Here is a 21,090-nt window from a genome sequence, read left to right on the forward strand (position 1 = left end):
AGATGTTGCCTTAGGATTTTTCCTTAATGTTCTTTCAGGTTTAAAATATATAAAATATTAGAAATTAAGTACACACCATTCTTTCATATATCAATCATTCCTTCATTCATTCGGTCGGGGCCCCTTCATCCATCCAACACACTTAATACATGTTATATCTCAGTTTGGAATATAGAAACGAATATGTTCTTCCTAACCAGCCTAAGGCACATCTGGTATCAATTAGAACCACGAGGTTTAAAGGTGGCAAGCTAAACAAAGAACCAGACAGAGAGAGAGCTAGAGAGAGGAAGAAAAAATCATGGAGGCAGTTTCATACCTCCATCTATTATATATATCCTGATTTCCTTTATGATCTGGCTTAACCGAACAATTCACATAAATATGAAATTCCCATTTTCCTACGCTACACACCGATTTCCTGGTATCTTGTTAATTATCCTGACTTTTTCAAAGTTTTAAATGTGTTTGCATGTATATAAGACCCTCTGATCAGAACTAGGGAGGTCTCTGTCACGCCCTGCTAACACTTTTGCGTAGTATACGCCAACCCAGGCCTCTTCAATAGGCTTTGTGCTTATAATGTATTTTTGAAAAGATTTATTACAAACTTGTCTTCTGGTGTTTATATTTTATTAACTACCATATATACTCAAATATAAGCTGAGAATTTTGGGCCCAAAAATTGGGGTCTTTGTTTATATTCGGTCATCACCTACCCGCCCCCCTCCCGACATGGCTGAATTCAAACCCCCACCTCACCTGCGCACCCCTCGTGCACATACCCCCTCCCCCGACAGTCTCGCTGTGGACGTTACAGGAGGAATCCCTTCTGCCTCCTATGCTTGCCAAAATTGGACATCCACGCCTTCCTCCCACCTTCCCCACGTACATTTCAGGTCCCACGTAGCCAGCCAGTGCATGGAGCAGGAGCGATCTTCCTGACGTTCTGCTCCATTCGAGGCCACTGGCTGATTCCACTTCCCCGCGTTCCTTTCGGTTCCCAAGTAGCCAGCTGGTGCAGTGTTCACAGAGCCGGAGTGATCTTCGGGCTCTCCTGCTCCGTTCAAGGCCGCAGGGCAAGGAGTGGGCACTGGGTGCAGATCCTGGCAGGGCACTTGAATATTAAGCCCGTCATATTCGAGTCAACAATTTGTCCTCCTTTTTGAGGGGGAAAATGGGAGTCTCGACTTATATTCGAGTATATATGGCAATTTAGAATTTCATGAAGATGTGAGACTCTCAAAACTGTAGACTTTATAATCTGTTTCCACTCCATCTCTCTATACTCCTCACCCAGTGCTCTTGCTCATTCTGCCTTCCTACTCTTGTTCTAATAAATGTGCTACTGTTCATCATGTGTCTGAATATGAATGTTACTCCTGTGTTTTCACAGCTATGAGAAAAGCACAGGAGTATAAAATCAGTATGACTTAATGAGAGCTCTTGAGCAGTGATGATAGAAGGAGCAGGAGCAACAGCATAGAATGAGGCAATAATCAAGTAGAAGATAGTAGTGTTTATCATATGCATGATTTTTTTCCATTTGTGTTTTCTTCTCAGATAGAACCATTATTTTAATTTATGGTTAGAGCAACAGACTGAGAATTAGGAGAGCCCTGTTCTAATTCCACTGCAGCTCATTTCGAAGTTCAGCTCATTTCGAAGTTTAGCCCAATTAAGACCCTATATTCTGCCTCTGGTCAATCTTCCCTTATTTCTAGGCATAAGACCAGATACCAATGCAGATTCCTGTGATTCAGTGCTACCTAAGCTGACAAGTAACTGACATGAAAACAGTAAACATTCAAGCTCTTACTGGACTGAAAATTCTCATTTTCATCATACAATTGACAGTAACCTTAATATCAAAAACTGGCAATCAAAGCCCAAAATCAACTGCATTGTAGCATTTAGCACTGCCATGCAGTTGATGGTATGGTCTTAAAAACCCACTTTAGATTAAGCATGTGTTTACTGCCTCTACAAAACTAAACAGACAAAACACATTATTTACAATTAACCTCAACACAAACATCTAGTATGATAAACAGGTTAATTTAAAAAGCACTTAAATATAGCATTATTTATTTTAGACCCTAAATAAAATAACAAATTAAAAAAAAACTCATTGAAATACACACATACCTTTTCCTAAGTGTGTGTTTATACTCATGTATCTAGCTGTTCCTGTAAGGCTCTTATGTTCTCGATATGGTATGTGCTTCTTGGTCTCTGGATCTATATATTCTTTTGCCAAGCCAAAATCTATTATATGAATAACTTGCTGGGTTTTGATTCCTGGTCGTCCAATTAAGAAGTTCTCAGGTTTTACATCTCTGTATATCAAGTTCTTCGAGTGTACATATTCCATACGAGAGATCTTTAATTTAAAAATAAAAAATAAAAAAGTTAAGGTTTAAGGAAAGCCATCACAAGAAAACATACTAGATGGACACTATCTCATAGCAAACTATAAGCTAAATAAATATTTTGTAAAAAATTCTCACATTGTGCAAAAGTTGTCTGCACCGAGTAGAATCCTCTTTGCCTTGCACAGAAAGCAATGTTACTTACCGTAACAGTTGTTATCCAGGGACAGCAGGCAGCTATTCTCACTAGTGGGTAATGTCATCCGACAGAGCCCCGATGCGGTCGTCTCACAAGCATACCTGCTTGAAGAAATTTCAGAAGTTTCGAGATGCCCGCACCGCGCATGCACGAGTGCCTTCCCGCCCGATGCACCGGGCGTGTCTCCTCAGTTCAGATAGCTAGCAGAGAAGCCAACCCAGGGGAGGTAGGTGGGACGTGAGAATAGCTGCCTGCTGTCCCTGGATAACAACTGTTACAGTAAGTAACATTGCTTTATCCCAGGACAAGCAGGCAGGTATTCTCACTAGTGGGTGACCTCCAAGCTAACCTCAATGGGAGAGTTGGCAACTTAGGAGAATAAATTTTGTAATACTGTTTGGCCAAAGTATCCAGACAATAGTGAGAGGTGAAGGTATGAACCGAGGACCAAGTGGCAGCCTTACAAATCTCCTCAATCGGTGTCGATCTGAGGAAGGTTACGCCATTGCTCTGACCTTATGGGCTGTGACTTTACAGGGAAGGGGTAATCCAGCCTGGGCATAGCAGAAAGAGATGCAAGCCGCCATCCAGTTGGAGATGGTATGCTTCGAGACAGGGCGTCCCAACTTGTTCGGATCAAAGGAGACAAAAAGTTGAGGAGCAGTTCTGAGTGGCTTGGTGCGATCCAGGTAGAAAGCCAAAGCACGTTTACAGTCCAGAGTGTGAAGAGCTGATTCTCCAGGGTGAGAATGAGGCTTTGGAAAAAACACAGGAAGAACTATGGATTGGTTGAGATGAAATTCTGAGACCACTTTAGGAATTTCGGATGAGTGCGAAGGACCACCTTGTCATGATGGAATACTGTGAAAGGTGGATCCGCCACCAAGGCCTGAAGCTCACTGACTCTGCGGGCAGAAGTGAGGGCAACAAGAAAACCCACTTTCCAAGTGAGAAACTTCAGCGGAGCCTTGTTGAGAGGCTCAAAAGGAGGTTTCATAAGTTGAGAAAGGACAACATTGAGATCCCAAACCACTGGAGGAGGTTTGAGAGGAGGATTGACATGGAAAAGTCCTTTCATAAATCTGGAAACCACAGGATGAGCAGAGAGAGGTTTCCCTTGCAGAGGCTGATGGAAAGCCGCAATTGCACTCAGATGGACTCGTATCGATGTAGACTTGAGGCCAGAATGAGACAGGTGTAGAAGATAGTCCAATACAGAAGATAGGGAGGCTCGTTGAGGCTCCTTACGATTAGAAACACACCAGGTAGAAAATCTAGTCCATTTTTGGGAGTAGCATTGTCTAGTAGCAGGCTTCCTGGAAGCCTCCAACACATCCCTCACTGCTTTGGAAAACTGGAGGGGAGTTACGATGAGAAGAACCAAGCTGTCAGGTGGAGAGACTGCAGGTTGGGATGGAGCAGAGATCCTTGATGCTGAGTAAGCAGTGAAGGAAACACTGGAAGAAGGAATGGCTCCCTGCTGCTGAGTTGAAGTAGAAGGGAGTACCAAGGCTGTCTGGGCCACCGAGGAGCTATCAGAATCATGGTGGCATGGTCTGACTTCAGCTTGACCAGAGTCTTTTGAATGAGAGGAAACGGAGGAAACGCATATAGAAAGAGATTCCTCCAGTCCAGAAGAAAGGCATCTGCCTCGAGGCGATGAGGAGTGTAGATCCTGGAGCAGAATTGAGGCAGTTTGAAGTTGTGGGGAGCCGCAAAGAGGTCTATCTGAGGCGTCCCCCACTGAGAGAAGATCTGATGAAGGGGCTTGAAATGGAGGGTCCATTCGTGAGGCTGGAGGAGACGACTTAAGTTGTCCGCCAAGGCATTGTCCGCCCCCTGAATGTAGACAGCTTTGAATAAGGTGTTGTGGCGAATCGCCCAATCCCAGACTCTGAGAGCTTCCGGGCAGAGGGAGGCCGATCCCATGCCCCCCTGCTTGTTGACATAAAACATGGCGACCTGATTGTCCGTGCGAATGAGGACCACCAGGTCATGAAGCAGATGTTGAAAAGCCTGAAGAGCATTGGAAATCGCCCTGAGTTCCAGAAGATTGATATGGCACAGCCGGTCCGCACTGGTCCAGAAGCCTTGAGTGCAAAGACCATCCAGATGAGCCCCACATGCATAGGTCGAGGAATCGGTCGTGAGAACCTTCTGGTGGGGAGGAGTGTGAAACAGCAAACCTCTGGATAGATTTGAAGAGATCATCCACCAACGTAGAGACTGCTGAAGAGCAGGAGTGACCAGGATGTGACGAGTCAAAGGATCTGACACCTGTGTCCATTGAGAAGCCAGGGTCCACTGAGGAATTCTGAGGTGAAGTCTGGCAAAAGGAGTCATATGAACGATAGAGGCCATGTGGCCTAGGAGAACCATCATGTGTCTCGCTGAGATGGACTGGTGAGAAAACACTGACTGGCAGAGATGAAGCAGAGCATCCAGGCGCTGAGGAGGAAGGAATGCTCCGAGTTGAATAGTATCGAGAACCACCCCGATGAAGGGAAGAGACTGGGTCGGTTGCAGATGAGATTTTGGGAAGTTGATCTCGAACCCCAGACTCTGCAGGAACCAAATAGTCCTTTGGGTCGCCAAGATGACCCCTGGAGCCGAGGCGGCTTTGATGAGCCAGTCGTTGAGGTAGGGAAACACCTGAAGACCATGGTTCCGGAGTGCCACCACCATCAGACACTTTGTGAAGACTCTGGGAGACGAGGACAGGCCGAAGGGAAGCACTCGATACTGCAGATGCAGATGTCCCACCCGAAATCTGAGGAATTTGCGAGAGGCCGGATGAATGGGAATGTGAGTGTAGGCCTCCTTGAGATCCAGAGAGCATAACCAGTCGTTCTGCTCGAGGAGGGGGTAGAGAGAAGCTAGGGTCAGCATGTGAAATCTCTCCTTGACCAGGAACTTGTTGAGCACCCTGAGGTCCAGAATTGGACGCAGGTTGCCCGTCTTCTTCGGAACAAGGAAGTACCGGGAGTAAAACCCCCGGTTGTGTTGGTCCACAGGGACCGGCTCGATGGCCCGGAGCCGGAGCAAAGCCTGAGCTTCCTGAAGAAGAAGGGCGGTCTGGGTCAAGTTGGAAGGATACACTCTTGGAGGATGGTCCGGGGGGACCCGATGGAACTGAAGAGAGTATCCTTCCCTGATGATGGTAAGGACCCAAAGGTCAGTGGTTATAGCCATCCATCGATGGTAAAAATGATGGAGGCGACCCCCAATTGGAAAGACAGGGGAAAGCAGAACGGTATTGGTTATGCTCCCGACAAGAGAGTCAAAAAGGCTGAGGAGCCTTGGGAACAGCAGAAGGCTGAAGTTTTTGTTGAGACTTCTGCGGCGGCTGTCTCTTCGCTGGTTGCCTCGCAGCAGGAGCCTGCCTGGGAGTGTAACGCCGCTGATATATCAAGGGCGGTCGAGAAGGTCGAGACTGAGCAGGTTTAGGCTTGGGACAAAGGATGGACTGGAATGACTTTTCATGGTCCGACTGCTTCTTCATCACGGTCTCAATAGACTCATCAAACAAATCCGCACCTGCACATGGGACGTTGGCCAGCCTGTCCTGGAGGTTCAGGTCCATGTCAATGGTTCGAAGCCATGCCAAGCGACGCATGGCCACGGAAAAGGCGGCAGCCCGTGCCGAGTGCTCAAATGCATCATATGAGGATTGCATCAATTGAAGACGCAGAGGTGACGACCTCCTCGAATTCAAAACGAGCTTGAGATTCGATGTAAGGCATAAACCTCCAAAGCACTGGAAGGAAGAACTCCAAATAGGTGGCAAAATGGAAGGTGTAATTGAGAACTCGGGAAGCCATCATCGAGTTCTGGTAGATGCGCCTCCCGAACTTATCCATGGTCCTTCCCTCTCGGCCCGGTGGCACCGAGGCATACACCTGGGATGGATGAGATCGCTTGAGGGAGGACTCGACCAACAGTGACTGATGGGAGAGCTGGGAGCCCTCAAACTTCTTCAGGATGCACCGTGCGATACCGGGCATCCAATTTGCCAGGAACTGCAGGAATGGAGTATGGAGTTTCAAAACAACGCATGAAGGTTTGGTTGAGGAGCTTGTGGAGAGGCAGGCGAAGAGACTCAGCAGGAGGATGAGGCAGATACATGGTATCAAGGTACTCCTTGGAGTAGCGGGAACCCGAGTCCAAGGTGATGTCGAGATCATCCGCCATCTGCCGTAGAAAAGATGAAAAAGGCAGCTGGTCCGCCAAGACAGGACGCTGAAACGGACTTGATGAAGTCGAGGCCTCCTGATCCAAGGAGACATGGGATCTACAAAGAGAGAACGACCTGTAGGCATCCTCGAACTCCAGGCCCGGAGGAGGGGAGATATCCGAAGATGAATACCCCACACGAGGAAGCTTCTTCTGAGGCGAGAATGTAGAATGCCTAGACGAATGTCTCGAAGAATGCCTGGAACGGTGCCCCTCCCTTCGCCTCGAAGGAGATCTGGAACGGCGACACCCAGATGGCTCCGCAGAGGCCTCCAATGAATAGATGGGGCTGGAGGCCGTAGAGCGAAGAGGAGGATGGGCCGATGCCTCTCGAGCAGCATTTCATGGGACGAGAGATGGCTTGGCAGGGAAGGGGCTCCGGAAGAAGTCCTCCTGACGACGCCCAGGGCTCAGACTACGCGAAGGCAAATCCCAATTGTCCTCGCCCGGGACGAGGATGGGTTCCAGAGGCGGCATCTCACTAAACGAAGCACGCCTCGATGAACTGGTGGCCAAGCGCTGCTCCTCCTCCCCTAGCAGTGAGAGCGAGCGGCGAGGCGGAGGAGGGGGCGGCTCGACCCCACGAGGAGGTTCCGCATGCCCATGCTGGATTGTGGCAAGCCACTTGGGCCCCATGGTAGTCATGATCTCAAGGAATTGGGCCTCCATGATCGACCGCAGCGAAGCCGACAAGGGGGGAGCCGCACTCGAAGTGGGACCCCCTGTACAGACCTGTGTGGTCGAGTGCTTAGCTTTAGAAGCCTTAGGCACCTTAAGAACCACCGGGGGAACGGTCTGAGGAGGTACCTGATCTGAGGAGACCGAAGAAGGCACCGTAGCAGGAGGCGGGGTCGAAGCCAGAACGAAGGAGGCCGGCATCAAAAGACCCGATGCAGAAGGAGTAGATGATGACTTCGCAGGTAAAGGCGAAACGCTGGTCGAAGTCGAAGATTCCTTGGAAGCTTCCATCGCGAACATCGACTCCCACAGGAAACAGTGACGCTTGAAAGCGCGTGCTGTTAGAGTGGACGCTTGAAAGCACGTGCTGTTAGAGTGGAACAAGGCTGGCACGATTTCGGAAGATGTTCAGGCCCGAGACACTGCAAACAGCGTCAACGAAATCGCACGCTGGCACTTGATACACTTCTTAAAACCGGTAATAGGCCGGGACATAGGCCGAAAAAGCTCCGCCGCTAGATCAAAGGAGCGGGGCCCCAGCCACGCAGCCGACCCGGTCGAATCTTCGGAAAAAATTTTTTTATTTTTTTAAAACAATAAAACGACAGAAGAAAACACACGATTAAGAGAAATTAAACTCAAAACCACGGCACTAGAAGGCAAGAACACAGGTTCACTCAGCGCAGAGAGTTGAAGCAAACTTCTCAGCTCCGCGGAAAGAAAAGAACTGAGGAGACACGCCCGGTGCATCGGGCGGGAAGGCACTCGCGCATGCGCGGTGCGGGCATCTCAAAACTTCTGAAGTTTCTTCAGGCAAGTTTGCTTGTGAGACGTCCGCATCGGGGCTCTGTCGGATGACATCACCCACTAGTGAGAATACCTGCCTGCTTGTCCTGGGATAATACAGTTATACAGTTATTTTATTTGATATACCACCATTTTTAACAAAAAGTCAAATCAAAGCGGTATAAAAATTAATAAAAACAATGGGCAATCAAAGAGATGTACAGTAAATAAAAACAAAGCAATATTTAAAATAAAAACATAACAAGGGGGAAAGTATACAAACAAATTAACCAAACTAGAAACAAAAGGACAAAAAGGCAGGAAAGGTTTACAATATCTTAAGGAAAAGAACCAAGCAGGATAGGAACAAGAGGGTAGGATATAGAAAGAATAAGAAAAAGAAAAGATAAGTGTAAGACAGTGACTACCTGATCACAAGTAATATGAAAACATTACAAGAAAATTAACTACCTAGTCAGAATTATGGGGAAATATTGCAGAGATAAAGACTCCCTAGTCTCAAGTCATGGCAAAAGTTGCAAAGTAACAAACTATTAAGAACTAGGTTCAAATGTCATTTTGAAATAATAAGCCTTTAAGTGAGACTTAAATGACTTCAGGGATTTTTCTGTTTGCAAATATAGTGGGAAGGAGTTCCAGAGAGTTGGAGCCATTATAGAAAAACTAGAGTGTCTGTAAATATCCAAAAACAGCTGCCTAAAGGATGTAATACAGTAAGGATTGATGAATGAGCAATTTACTATGCATTTGAATACAGCATATGACCATATCTTCTGTGCGAGTTAGCTCACGTGCTCAAGCCCTCCCTGCATACCCCACCACCATAGTAACCACATGGTTAGACTCATGGTAGCTTTCTGCATGCCGCCGCCACAGCCCCCCCCCCCCCCCCCCATTGTAACCACATGGTTAGGCTCATGATAGCTTTCTGCATCCCCCTCCCCCCAGTAATGCAAAGATTACAGGTCTCCCTCCATATTCATGGGTTCAGCATTCACTACTTTGGTTATTCGCAAGTGTTCCATAATAATTACATGGAGAGAGACCTGTAATACAGACCACCATAACATATTTAACAGGATACAATTGTAAAACTATACAGCAAAGTAGAGCTGCATTGTCCCTATTAGGGAAGAGAATAGGGCAGCAAATAAGGACCACTTAGAAAGCTCAACAGATCGACAGCCATTTACCCTGGATGGTAGAAGGAGGTGGAAGCAAAGTGCTTCGATACTAAGAGTCTTTTCTTCTGTACTGCATGTTGACACATGCTTATGTCCAAGTGCATGCACTGGTACTCAAGGCCTTGCCGGGTATAGGGCTGGGCTTTCTTTGCAAAGCTTTCCTTCATCTGCTGTTTCAGAAATATCTTCAATACTGTGCCAACGTGAGATTTGTGTGCAGAGTTTAGAACTCTCTTCCCTGATGCAACTCATATCATTTCAGAAAGGTAATAGGGCATAAATAGAGAGGGGTGGGGCTAACTTGGTCAAACTAATGGATATGGGAGAGAAGCCAAACTGCAATGTTTTTGGACACTTTTAGGCATTTTAGAACACCACCGTGGAAAACAGAGAATCAAGCCAAGATGTTATATGCGAGTATAGAATTGTAACACAAGCATTGTCATGTAGGCAGCAACACAACAAGTGAATAGTGGAAAGAGGCGAAACAGGACTTTACAACTGTGGAAATATGTGGATTAAAAGAAAGCTGGAAATCTAGAGTCACCCATAGATATTTCATAGAATTTATCAGTCAGAGGAGAATTCCAAAAGGTATATGCAATGAGAATACGAGATGTTTACAAACCAATGATTACAGCCGGATACAGAAGTACAGAGCGGTTTACAACAGGATACATGAGCTCGGGGCAGTTTAAGAGAAAATGCAAGTGATGAGAATGGGTTTACAACAATATACATGCAATGGGGATAAGGGGGGTGATGGGAAGAGAAAGAACTTTCAGGGATACAGAATTGTCAATGGTAGAAAACTCAAATTGGGTTAAAGAGGCGAGTCTTCAGTGATTTTCTGAAGTCGACGTATGACGCGGCCTCGAGTATGGGTTTTACTAGCCATGTGTTCAGTTTGGCTGCCTGGAATGATAGCATTCTGTCAAGGAACTTCTTGTAGTGACATGATTTCAGAGATGGGTAATTAAAGAGATTTATTCTGCGAGAGCTGTTATTAGGGCAGTTGAGGAAGAATTGGGAGGTGAGGTAAGTTGGTAGCATCCCAAAGACCGCTTTGTAGCTGATGCAGGCAAGCTTGAAGAGTATTCTGGATTCCACCGGCAACCAGTGGAGTATTTGGAAGTATGGGGTGATATGTTCCCATTTTTTTAATCCAAAGATGAGTCGGACTGCAGTGTTTTGGATTAATTTTAGCTTGTGAAGTGTCTTTTTATAAGCTCCCAGATATATAATGTTGCAGTAGTCCAGCGTGCTCAAGATGGATGATTGTACAAGTAATCGAAAGGAAGATTCATCAAATAATTTTTTTTGATAGTGCGGAGCTTCCATAGGGCTGAAACACTTTTTTTGAACATTAGATCTGTATGCTTTTCCAGGGTTAGGTATTTTGGATTAATTTTAGCTTGTGAAGTGTCTTTTTATAAGCTCCCAGATATATAATGTTGCAGTAGTCCAGTGTGCTCAAGATGGATGATTGTACAAGTAATCGAAAGGAAGATTCATCAAATAATTTTTTTTGATAGTGCGGAGCTTCCATAGGGCTGAAACACTTTTTTTGAACATTAGATCTGTATGCTTTTCCAGGGTTAGGTAACTCCTAGTATTTTTATAGTTTGGTCAATTTCGTAATCTCGGCCATTCACGTGAATCGTGTTGTCTTTTATCTTTTCATTAGGAGATGCCAGGAAAAATTTAGTTTTTTCTGTGTTCAGTTTTAGTTTGAAGACCTTCATCCAAAGCTCTATCTGATTTAGGGTATTGGATAGGAGATTAATGAAGTCTGGCGACAGACCGGATAGTGGTAGCACAACAGTGATATCGTCAGCGTAAATGTGGAAGTAGAGATTTAGGCTTTGTAGCAGGTGTCCCAATGAGATGAGGTAGATGTTGAATAGGGTCGGAGATAACAAAAAGCCCTGGGGTAGTCTGCAGTTGTTATTCCAGCTGAAGGAGAATTTGTCTTCTTTGAATACCTGATAAGGAAAATACTGCATATCATAACAACCCTGTACCTTTTTAAAACACCCCCGTACCTTTTTAAATGCTTCTTATAGCTTGGTGGTTCAGTGGTGTATCAGCCGGCAGGAGCGAGCTTTCTGTGCTCCTGCCTGGGTCCACGCCGCTTTGCGAGAAGTGAGGGCAGCCATTCAGAAAGCGGCGCAGGCCCAGGCAGGAGCGTGGAAATCTCGCTCCTGCCAGCCAATACACCGCTGAACTACCAGGCTATAAGGGGCATTAAAAAAGGTACGGGGGTGTTTTAAAAAGGTACAGGGGGGATGATTTAAAAAGGTACCGAGGGGGGGGGGGGAAGAAAAAATTGTTAATTGGTTGGGACGGATCCCTCCTGTCCCAGCCTACCACTAGGTGAGGTGGGAGGGCAGGGAAGGGGGGACAGGGTACAGAGCCTGGCAGGGAGCGAGGGGGGCTGGGACAGAGCCTGGCAGGGAGCAGGGGGACTGGGTACAGAGCCTGGCAGGGAGCAAGGGAGGCTGGGTACAGAGCCTGGTATATATTAATACACAATTTGATTCAGAATGTTTTTTTTCTTGTTTTCCTCCTCTAAATCTAGGGTGCATCTTATAGTGTGAAAAATATGGTACCCCCAAGTCCCGCTCTTCTTTCATACCCAATACTTTGCCTCCCAAACTATACCGCTCTGATTTTTGCAGCCCAAGTACATGACCCTACATTTTTTTAGCATTATTTATTCATTTTTAATGCCCGTCCTCCCCAGGAGCCCAGAACGTGTTACAAGAATACATATACAAAGTTTTCAGGAACAGAGATACGTACATTACAGTCAATAACATGCTACAGGATCAAAGCACAAAGCTATAGAATCAATAACTTACAACTTATAGAGAATCTAAGAACATATGCTTTGCAGAATCTAAGAAAATAAATCATAGAGCCACGAATAGGTATTAACATATCTGCAGTGAATGGTAGAAGAACTGGTTAGTAGGCACAGGTGTTCTGAGGTAAGGTCTGTCAAAGTTTGAGACCAGAATTGATCTAGTTCATTAAATCTTAGTTGTCAATTAGCAGACAATTCTTCAAGCTTTGCTAGATCCTACCTCATGTTATTCATATCCTCCGGGGTGTCTACCCTATTACAGTGCTCGGTATTATCTGCAAAAATACAAATTTTACCAGACTATCCTTCTGCAATATCACTCACAAAACTGTTAAAAAAAGAGCTGGCCCAAGGACAGATCCCTGCAGCAATCCACTAAAACATTGTTTTCCTCCGAGTAAACTCCAGGGCTGAAAACTGGTTCTTCAGTTCAACAGAAGATCAAGCAGTGAGGTTCACTTTGCAGGGTCTGGTGATCTGCACATAGCCATCCTCTTTTAGCCCAATGTCTCCATCCCCTTTATTGGAGATCCCCGATGCATCAAAATGCATATCGGAATGGAATTCTGATTATCACAGATGTCTCTTAGTCTTCCCACCTCATCTCTTAGTTCTTGTAATTATTTCATGAGAGATTCAATATGAATACAAATTGCACATGAAACTAGTCCCTCAATCTTGGATGAAGCATTCAGTATGCACTGATCCAAAAGCTGTAATGGAAGCAGCAGAGTTAGCATCTTTGGAACCATGATGTTTCTTACCCATACTGTAACTAAAGAGCTTTTTGAACCTCTTGGTAGAAAAAGCAAAACCTACCAAGATTGCAACCCTGTTTTTCTTTTATTTGTTCTGAAAATAAAGAGTAGGTAGTTACTCTTATGTGATATCGAAGATCCTGGTCAGATTCCTTTTGTGAGTGTAGCTCAATATACTTCCTCATCTATTATTGGAGAATACAGTGATTTAGCATATCTTTTCAGGTTTAAGAACATATTTTGCATATCTGTTGTGTAGAAAAATGCTTGCTTAGTAGTTTTAATTGAAGGGATTAAAGTACTAATTAAGAGCAAGAAATAAAACTAATTTCTATTAAGATATGAGTAATATGTGACTTGGAGATTTTTGATTAACCTTTCAAACAACATTAATGCTGATAACAATTTGAGTATATAGTATACCTGAAGAGTGTAACTTGTTACCCCTTTTGTGAAGTGAGGGTAGAAGAAAAGCCTAGGTTTTTTTTTTTTTCAAATAAAAGCTTTTATTGAGATATACACCAAGTACAAAATATACACATGAAATGCAGCAACAGTAAAACAAAGAGCAATTCAGTGCACTCAAGAGAACAGCAGAAATGCTGCCAACTAGAAAAGACCTGTGCAATCCCGATATACTAACAATAGTAAACTACAATACCCACCAAAACACAGCCCAAACACCCCACCTCCCTCCCTCCAGGGCCGAAATACAAGAACCACAGCACCCGATAAGGTTGAGAACCATCCAACCCCATACAAAGAAAAGAATGGAAGGGGAATACGGTAATAGGGTCCCCCCAATCCAAGCTCCCCCAGTCCAGCCCTAAACTCAACTCAAAGCCCCATTCCCCCTCTACTACAAACCCCCACAGAAGCCCAAAATCAACGCCAAATACGAGCATAGCCATGTTGTTTGCCATGCCGTAAGGCCGTGAAGTAGTAAAGAAGTTGCCAGGTAAGCAAGCGCTGCTCCACCATTGCCCACGTGGGAGGGAGCACTTGGTTCCATAAGGAGGCTAAAGCCAACCTGGCAGCTGTGAATGCCAACTTACAAAACAAAGAATCTCCCCAGGCTAGGTCTAATTGGTGCCAATATAATAGGGCATGTCGCCAATCAACAGGAATCTGGAAATCAAGGATCTGGGACACCTGAGAGAAAACCCTAGTCCAGAACCCACGCACCTGCCTACACTGCCACCACATATGCAGGTAGGTACCCACCTCCCCACAGCCCCTCCAACAAAGAACACTCGCACCCCCCTGCCAACGAGCCACTGCCTGAGGAGTATAGTACCAACGAAAAAGGACCTTATATCCATTCTCAATCAACAAAGCAGCAATACCCGCCGAGGAAACTTCCTTCCAGATATCCCCCCAGGTGTCCCAGGAAATAGCAGAACCCCAATCCCCCTCCCAAGCCATCATATAGGGATGCGGGGCCCCCCGACAATTAAAGCACCTATATAGAGCAGACAAAGCTCTCTTCCGGAGTACCGGACCCAACAACAGCTCAAAAGGAGTCTTGCCACCCCTTAAGTCCCCCAGATGGCCCGAGGTCCGGATATAATGAACCACTTGTAGGTAAGGAAACAGATCCCGTACCTCAAAGCCAAACTTGCCCCTGAGCTCTGCAAAGGGTCGAATACGGCCCAAAACCGGGTCCCACAATTGGCCCACACAAACCAAGCCACGAGATTCCCAAATAGCAAACACTCCCTCACCCCTTCTCGGTATAAAATCCGGATTATGTCTCAACGGAGTATACCAGGAATGGCATCTGCCCAACAATAAACCCCCTCGGGTCTGATTCCAAACCCTTAAAGAAGTTCCAACTGAAGACAACTCACCCACCGGCCGCACCTTGCCAGGCAACCATGGCCAGTGTAACAAAGGCACCCCATCAGTTAAACTTTGCTCCATCTCCACCCACGGTTTCGATACCTGCGTCTGCCACTCTAAGAGAGCCCGCAACTGAGCCGCCTGATAATATTTTACCACATTGGGAACCCCCAGCCCCCCATCACTCCTCCCCATACATAAGACCTTCCTGCTCACTCGAGGTCTCCGGCCGGCCCAAATGAAATCAAAAATATGCCGTTGAACTCCCTCTAACGTGCGCCTGCTCACTCAGAGCGGCAACACCTGAAATAAAAACAAGAGACGAGGTAAGATCATCATCTTCACAATTTCCATCCTTCCCAACCATGAGAAGTACAGATCTTTCCAAGTAACCAAATCCTGGCGAATGCGACGAAAAAGCGGAGGGAAATTAAGATCATAAAGATCCACTCCCGGCGGTCCAAAATAAACCCCGAGGTAACGTAGAGAATGCTGAACCCACCGAAACGAAAACCGGTCCCGGAGGTAAGTCACTTTGTCTATGGACAAGTTAATATTAAGGAGCTCAGATTTCCCCACATTAACGCGGAACCCCGACACCTTACCAAAATCATCCAACTCCCGTAATATAGCAGGCAAAGAACTCTCAGGATCCTCCACCGTAAACAAAAGATCATCCGCGAACAGAGCCAACTTATAGTCCCCACCCGGTACAGCAACCCCCCTAATATCCCGATTCATCCGCACCCGCTGCGCCAGGGGGTTCTACCGTCAGGGCAAAGAGGAGCGGGGAAAGAGGACACCCCTGATGAGTTCCCCGTGCTAGAGAAAAGGTCTCCGAATAACCCCCATTCACCTTAATACAACTGAGAGGACTAGTATACAGAACCCGAATCCAGTCCCGCATGCGCGTACCCAAACCCACAGAATCCAAGACCCGAAACAGAAAAGGCCAGGAGACCCTATCAAAAGCCTTCTCAGCGATAGATAGAAATACCGTTTCCCGCTCCCCCCCCCCCCCAGCCCGCTCAAACAAGTTACAGACCCGACGAGTATTATCACCCACTTGCCTACCCACTACAAAACCCGACTGATCAGGATGTATCAACCGGGGAATCCAGCTCATCAATCTATCCGCCAAAATCCTCGTGAAGATCTTAGCGTCAACCCCCAACAGCAAAATCGGCCTATAGGAAGCACACTGAAGGGGATTCTTTCCCTCCTTAGCCAACACCGTAACACCCGCCAATCGCATGAAGAAGGGAAGGGCACTATTATCTTGCAAAGAATTAAGAAAGCGCAACAAAGGAGGCAACAAAAGATCCTGAAAGCGTTTATAATACCGAACAGTAAAGCCATCCAGTCCAGGCGATTTACCAAGCTTCATAGAGCGCAGCGCTCCCCGCGCCTCAACCAACGTGAGAGGACGGTCCAACCGCGCCACATCATCCTGCGCAATCTTGGGCAGTGCCGCCGAAGTTAAATAGTCATCCAGGTCCTGCAAGGACCCAGGAGCTTCCGGAGTGTAGAGATGGGAGTAGAACTCCACAAAACGTGCACGAATAGCATCTTCTTTCCGCAGCAACTCTCCAGAAGCCGCCCAAATCGACAGAATCTGATTGCGCGTCGGCCGCACTTTCAGACGATGGGCCACCAATCGACTAGCTTTATTAGAAAACTCAAAATATCTCTGTTGTAGGAGCTGCAGATTAAGTCGCAAACGCTCCAAGTCTAAAGCTTGGAGATCACGGCGTGCTTGAAACAATCGCTCACGCAGCTCTATATCCCAAGGGCTACGCTTATGTAACCTCTCCAACCTGCCAATCAAAATCAGCAAAGCCGCCGCATCTTCCCTCCGTTTGCGCTGCCGGGCAGAAGCCAGAGCAATCAATCTGCCCCTAAGGGTAGCCTTTAACCCCTCCCAAACCGCTTCCAGCGATGCTCCACACTCCTCATTCACATCCAATCCCATATTTGTCTACCTGGTTTGTGTTCTGGTTTATCCAATTGTGATTTTATATAGCCACTCATAAAACCTTCTCCTCAGCTCTTGGATTACCGTATTTTCACGTAGATAATGCGCACCCGTGTAAAACGCACACACGGGTATAGCGCGCGAAAAACACAAATTTATGTACAGAAGTTTTTATATACCGCGCACACGCGTATACCGCGCATGCTGGCCGACTCTCCTTTCTCCCGCCCCGACTCTCCTCTGGCCACCCCGACTCTCCTTTCGCCTGCCCCGACTCTCCTCTCCCCCTTGAAGTCCTGTCCCCACCCTGAAAGCCTGATGCTCCCCCCCCCGACGTCCGATTCACCCCCCCCCACAGGACTGCTCGCACCCCCACCCCGAAGGACCGCTCGCACGCACACGCACCCCCACCCCGAAGGACCGCTCGCACGCACTCCCACCCGCACCCCCACCCTGAAGGACCGCTCGCACCCCCACAGCCTCCCGACCCCTCCATCATGTAGAAGCTCCTACCAGTGTCCTGCTGCTTCCTCTTGGCGGTCCCGACTCCCCGACACGATCGGGGCAAGAGGGAGCTCAAGCCCTCTTGCCCCAGCCAACCGCGGCACCCCCGACACGATCGGGACAAGAGGGAGCTCAAGCCCTCTTGCCCCCCGACTCCCCAACAATATCGGGCCAGGAGGAAGCCCAAGTCCTCCTGGCCCTGGCGACCCCCCCCCCCCCCCGCTAGTTGTTCGGGCCAGGAGGGAGCCCAAACCCTCCTGGCCACGGCGACCCCCTACCCCCACCCCGCACTACATTACGGGCAGGAGGGATCCCAGGCCCTCCTGCCCTCGACGTTAACCCCCCTCCCCCCAACGACCGCCCCCCAAGAACCTCCGACCGCCCCCCCAGCCGACCCGCGACCCCCCTGGCCGACCCTCACGACACCCCCACCCCCCTTCCCCGTACCTTTGTGTAGTTGGCCGGACAGACGGGAGCCAAACCCACCTGTCCGGCAGGCAGCCAACGACGGAATGAGGCCGGATTGGCCCATCCGTCCCAAAGCTCCGCCTACTGGTGGGGCCTAAGGCGCTTATGTCAATCAGAATAGGCCCGGGAGCCTTAGGTCCCTCCTAGGGGCGGGGCCTTGGGCACATGGTCGGGTTGGGCCCATGTGCCTCAGGCCCCGCCCCCAGGTGGGACCTAAGGCTCCCGGGCCTATTATGATTGGCCCAGGCGCCTTAGGCCCCACCAGTAGACGGAGCTTTGGGACGGATGGGCCAATCCGGCCTCATTCCGTTGTTGGCTGCCTGCCGGACAGGCGGGTTTGGCTCCCGTCTGTCCAGCCAACTACAAAAGGTACGGGGAAGGGGGGTGGGGGTGTCGTGGGGGTCGGCCAGGGGGGTCACGGGTCGGCTGGGGGGGCGGTCGGAGGTTCTTGGGGGGGGCGGTCGTTGGGGGGAGGGGGGTTTGCGTCGAGGGCAGGAGAGCCTGGGATCCCTCCTGCCCATAATGCAGTGCGGGGTGGGGGTAGGGGGTCGCCGTGGCCAGGAGGGTTTGGGCTCCCTACTGGCCCGAACAACTAGCGGGGGGGTCGCTAGGGCCGGGAGGACTTGGGCTCCCTCCTGGCGCGATATTGTCGGGGAGTTGGCTGGGCAAGAGGGCTTGGGCTCCCTTTTGTCCCAATCGTGTCGGGGAGTTGGGGGGGGCAAGAGGGCATGAGCTCCCTCTTGCCCCGATCGTGTCGAGGGTGCCGCGGTTGGCTGGGGCAAGAGGGCTTGAGCTCCCTCTTGTCCCGATCGTGTTGGGTGTCGGGACCGCCAAGAGTAAGCAGCAGGACACCGGTAGGAGCTTCTACATGATGGGGGGGGGTCGGGAGGCTGTGGGGGTGCGAGCGGTCCTTCAGAGTGGGGGTGCGGGTGGGAGTGCGTGTGAGCAGTCCTTCGGGGTGGAGGTGCGGGTGCGTGCGAGCGGTCCTTCGGGGTGGGGGTGTGAGCGGTCCTACGGGGGGGGGGGGAATCGGACGTCGGGGGGGGAAACTATGTAAAAAAAATTTTGTACAACGTGCTCACGCGTATAACGCGCAAGGGTATGCACGGTACGTAAAAACCACGTATAACGCGCGCGTTATATGCGAGAAAATACGGTAAGTCCTTATCTTATCAATCAATCCCTAACTAATAAATCCTGAGCCATGGTAAGAAAGTATAGTGGCTATTTTTTTATTTCATGCTTGCCCATTCCACCACATACCTGTCCATTTTTAATAGGCTGCCACCCCCAGGCTCATTTGCGGCAAAGCAACACATCAGTCTTATAACAGAAAGAAGATTACCAAGATAAGAATCCATTCTGTTACAAAGACATAGCATTCTTTCGGGAAGCTGGTGTACCAAAGACATGCCAAACATCTAGGGAGGGACATTGTCGCTGCTGGGTCAGACCAATGGTCCATCCTGCCCAGCAGTCCACTCACGGGGCGGCCCCAAGGTCAAGACCAGTGCTCCAAATGAATCCAGTCTCACCAGTTTAGCATGAACTTGTCCAACTTTGTCTTGAAACCATTGAGGGTGTTTTCCCCTATAACAGACTCCATAAAAGCATTCCAGTTTTCTACCACTCTCTGGGTGAAGAAGAATTTCCTTACGTTTGTACGGAATCTATCCCCTTTCAACTTTAGAGAGTGTCTTCTCGTTCTCCCTACCTTGGAGAGGGTGAACAGTCTGTCTTTCTCTACCAAGTCTATTCCCTTCAGTATTTTGAATGTTTTGATCATGTCCCCTCGCAGTCTCCTCTTTTCAAGGGAGAAGAGGACCAATTTCTCTAATCTCTCGCTGTATGGCAACTCCTCCAGCCCCTTAACCATTTTAGTCACCCTTCTCTGAACCATTTCGAGTAGTACCATATCCTTCTTCATGTACGGGGACCAGTGCTGGAAGCAGTACCGTATTTTCACGCAAATAACGCGCACCCGTATAAAACGCGCACACGGGTATAGTGCGCAGAAATCACGATGATATGTACAAAAACTTTGGTATACCGCGCTCACGGGTATACCGCGCATGCTGCCCGACGCTCCTTTCGCCCGCCCTGACTTTCCGACTCTCCGTTCACCCCCCCCTGACTTCCGTGCACTGTCCCCCCTTGAAGGTCTGTCCCCATCCTGAAACCCTGATGCCCCCCCCCCGACGTCCGATACATCCCTCCCCCCGAAGGACCGCCGACTCCCCAACAATATCGGGCCAGGAGGGAGCCCAAATCCTCCTGGCCACGGCGACCCCCTAACCCCACCCCGCACTACATTACGGGCAGGAGGGATCCCAGGCCCTCCTGCCCTCGACGCAAACCCCCCTCCCCCCCAACGACCGTCCCCCCCAAGAACCTCCGACCGCTCCCCCAGCTGACCCGCGACCCCCCCTGGCGACCCCCACGACCCCCCCACCCCCCTTCCCCGTACCTTTGGTAGTTGGGCCAGAAGGGAGCCCAAACCCTCCTGGCCACGGCGACCCCCTAACCCCACCCCGCACTACATTACGGGCAGGAGGGATCCCAGGCCCTCCTGCCCTCGACGCAAACCCCCCTCCCCCCCAACGACCGCCCCCCCCAAGAACCTCCGACCGCTCCCCCAGCCGACCCGCGACCCCCCTGGCGACCCCCACGACCCCCCCACCCCCCTTCCCCGTACCTTTGGTAGTTGGCCAGACAGACGGGAGCCAAACCCGCCTGTCCGGCAGGCAGCCAACGAAGGAATGAGGCCGGATTGGCCCATCCATCCTAAAGCTCCGCCTACTGGTGGGGCCTAAGGCGCGTGGGCCAATCAGAATAGGCCCTGGAGCCTTAGGTCCCACCTGGGGGCGCGGCCTGAGGCACATGGTCGGGTTGGGCCCATGTGCCTCAGGCCGCGCCCCCAGGTGGGACCTAAGGCTCCAGGGCCTATTCTGATTGGCCCACGCGCCTTAGGCCCCACCAGTAGGCGGAGCTTTAGGATGGATGGGCCAATCCGGCCTCATTCCTTCGTTGGCTGCCTGCCGGACAGGCGGGTTTGGCTCCCGTCTGTCCGGCCAACTACCAAAGGTACGGGGAAGGGGGGTGGGGGGGTCGTGGGGGTCGCCAGGGGGATCGCGAGTCGGCTGGGGGGCGGTCGGAGGGTCTTGGGGGGGGCGGTCGTTGGGGGGGGGGGGGGTTTGCGTC

At 49.4% G+C, this 21,090-nt stretch overlaps 1 protein-coding gene across 8 annotated transcripts in view; it reads right to left on the minus strand.

The window, feature by feature from the left end:
* The window catches only part of CSNK1G3 (casein kinase 1 gamma 3), a 276,242-nt gene that overhangs the window by 110,327 nt on the left and 144,825 nt on the right, over window positions 1-21,090 (minus strand). For all 8 annotated transcript variants that reach the window (XM_033929001.1, XM_033928999.1, XM_033928997.1 and 5 more), the window contains one exon: window positions 2,149-2,383. In XM_033929001.1, coding sequence (XP_033784892.1) covers window positions 2,149-2,383 — 235 coding nt within the window. The remainder of the gene's footprint in view (window positions 1-2,148; window positions 2,384-21,090) is intronic.

The sequence above is a fragment of the Geotrypetes seraphini genome, chromosome 1 (assembly GCF_902459505.1).
Source record: "Geotrypetes seraphini chromosome 1, aGeoSer1.1, whole genome shotgun sequence".
NCBI classification, from domain to species: Eukaryota; Metazoa; Chordata; class Amphibia; order Gymnophiona; family Dermophiidae; genus Geotrypetes; species Geotrypetes seraphini.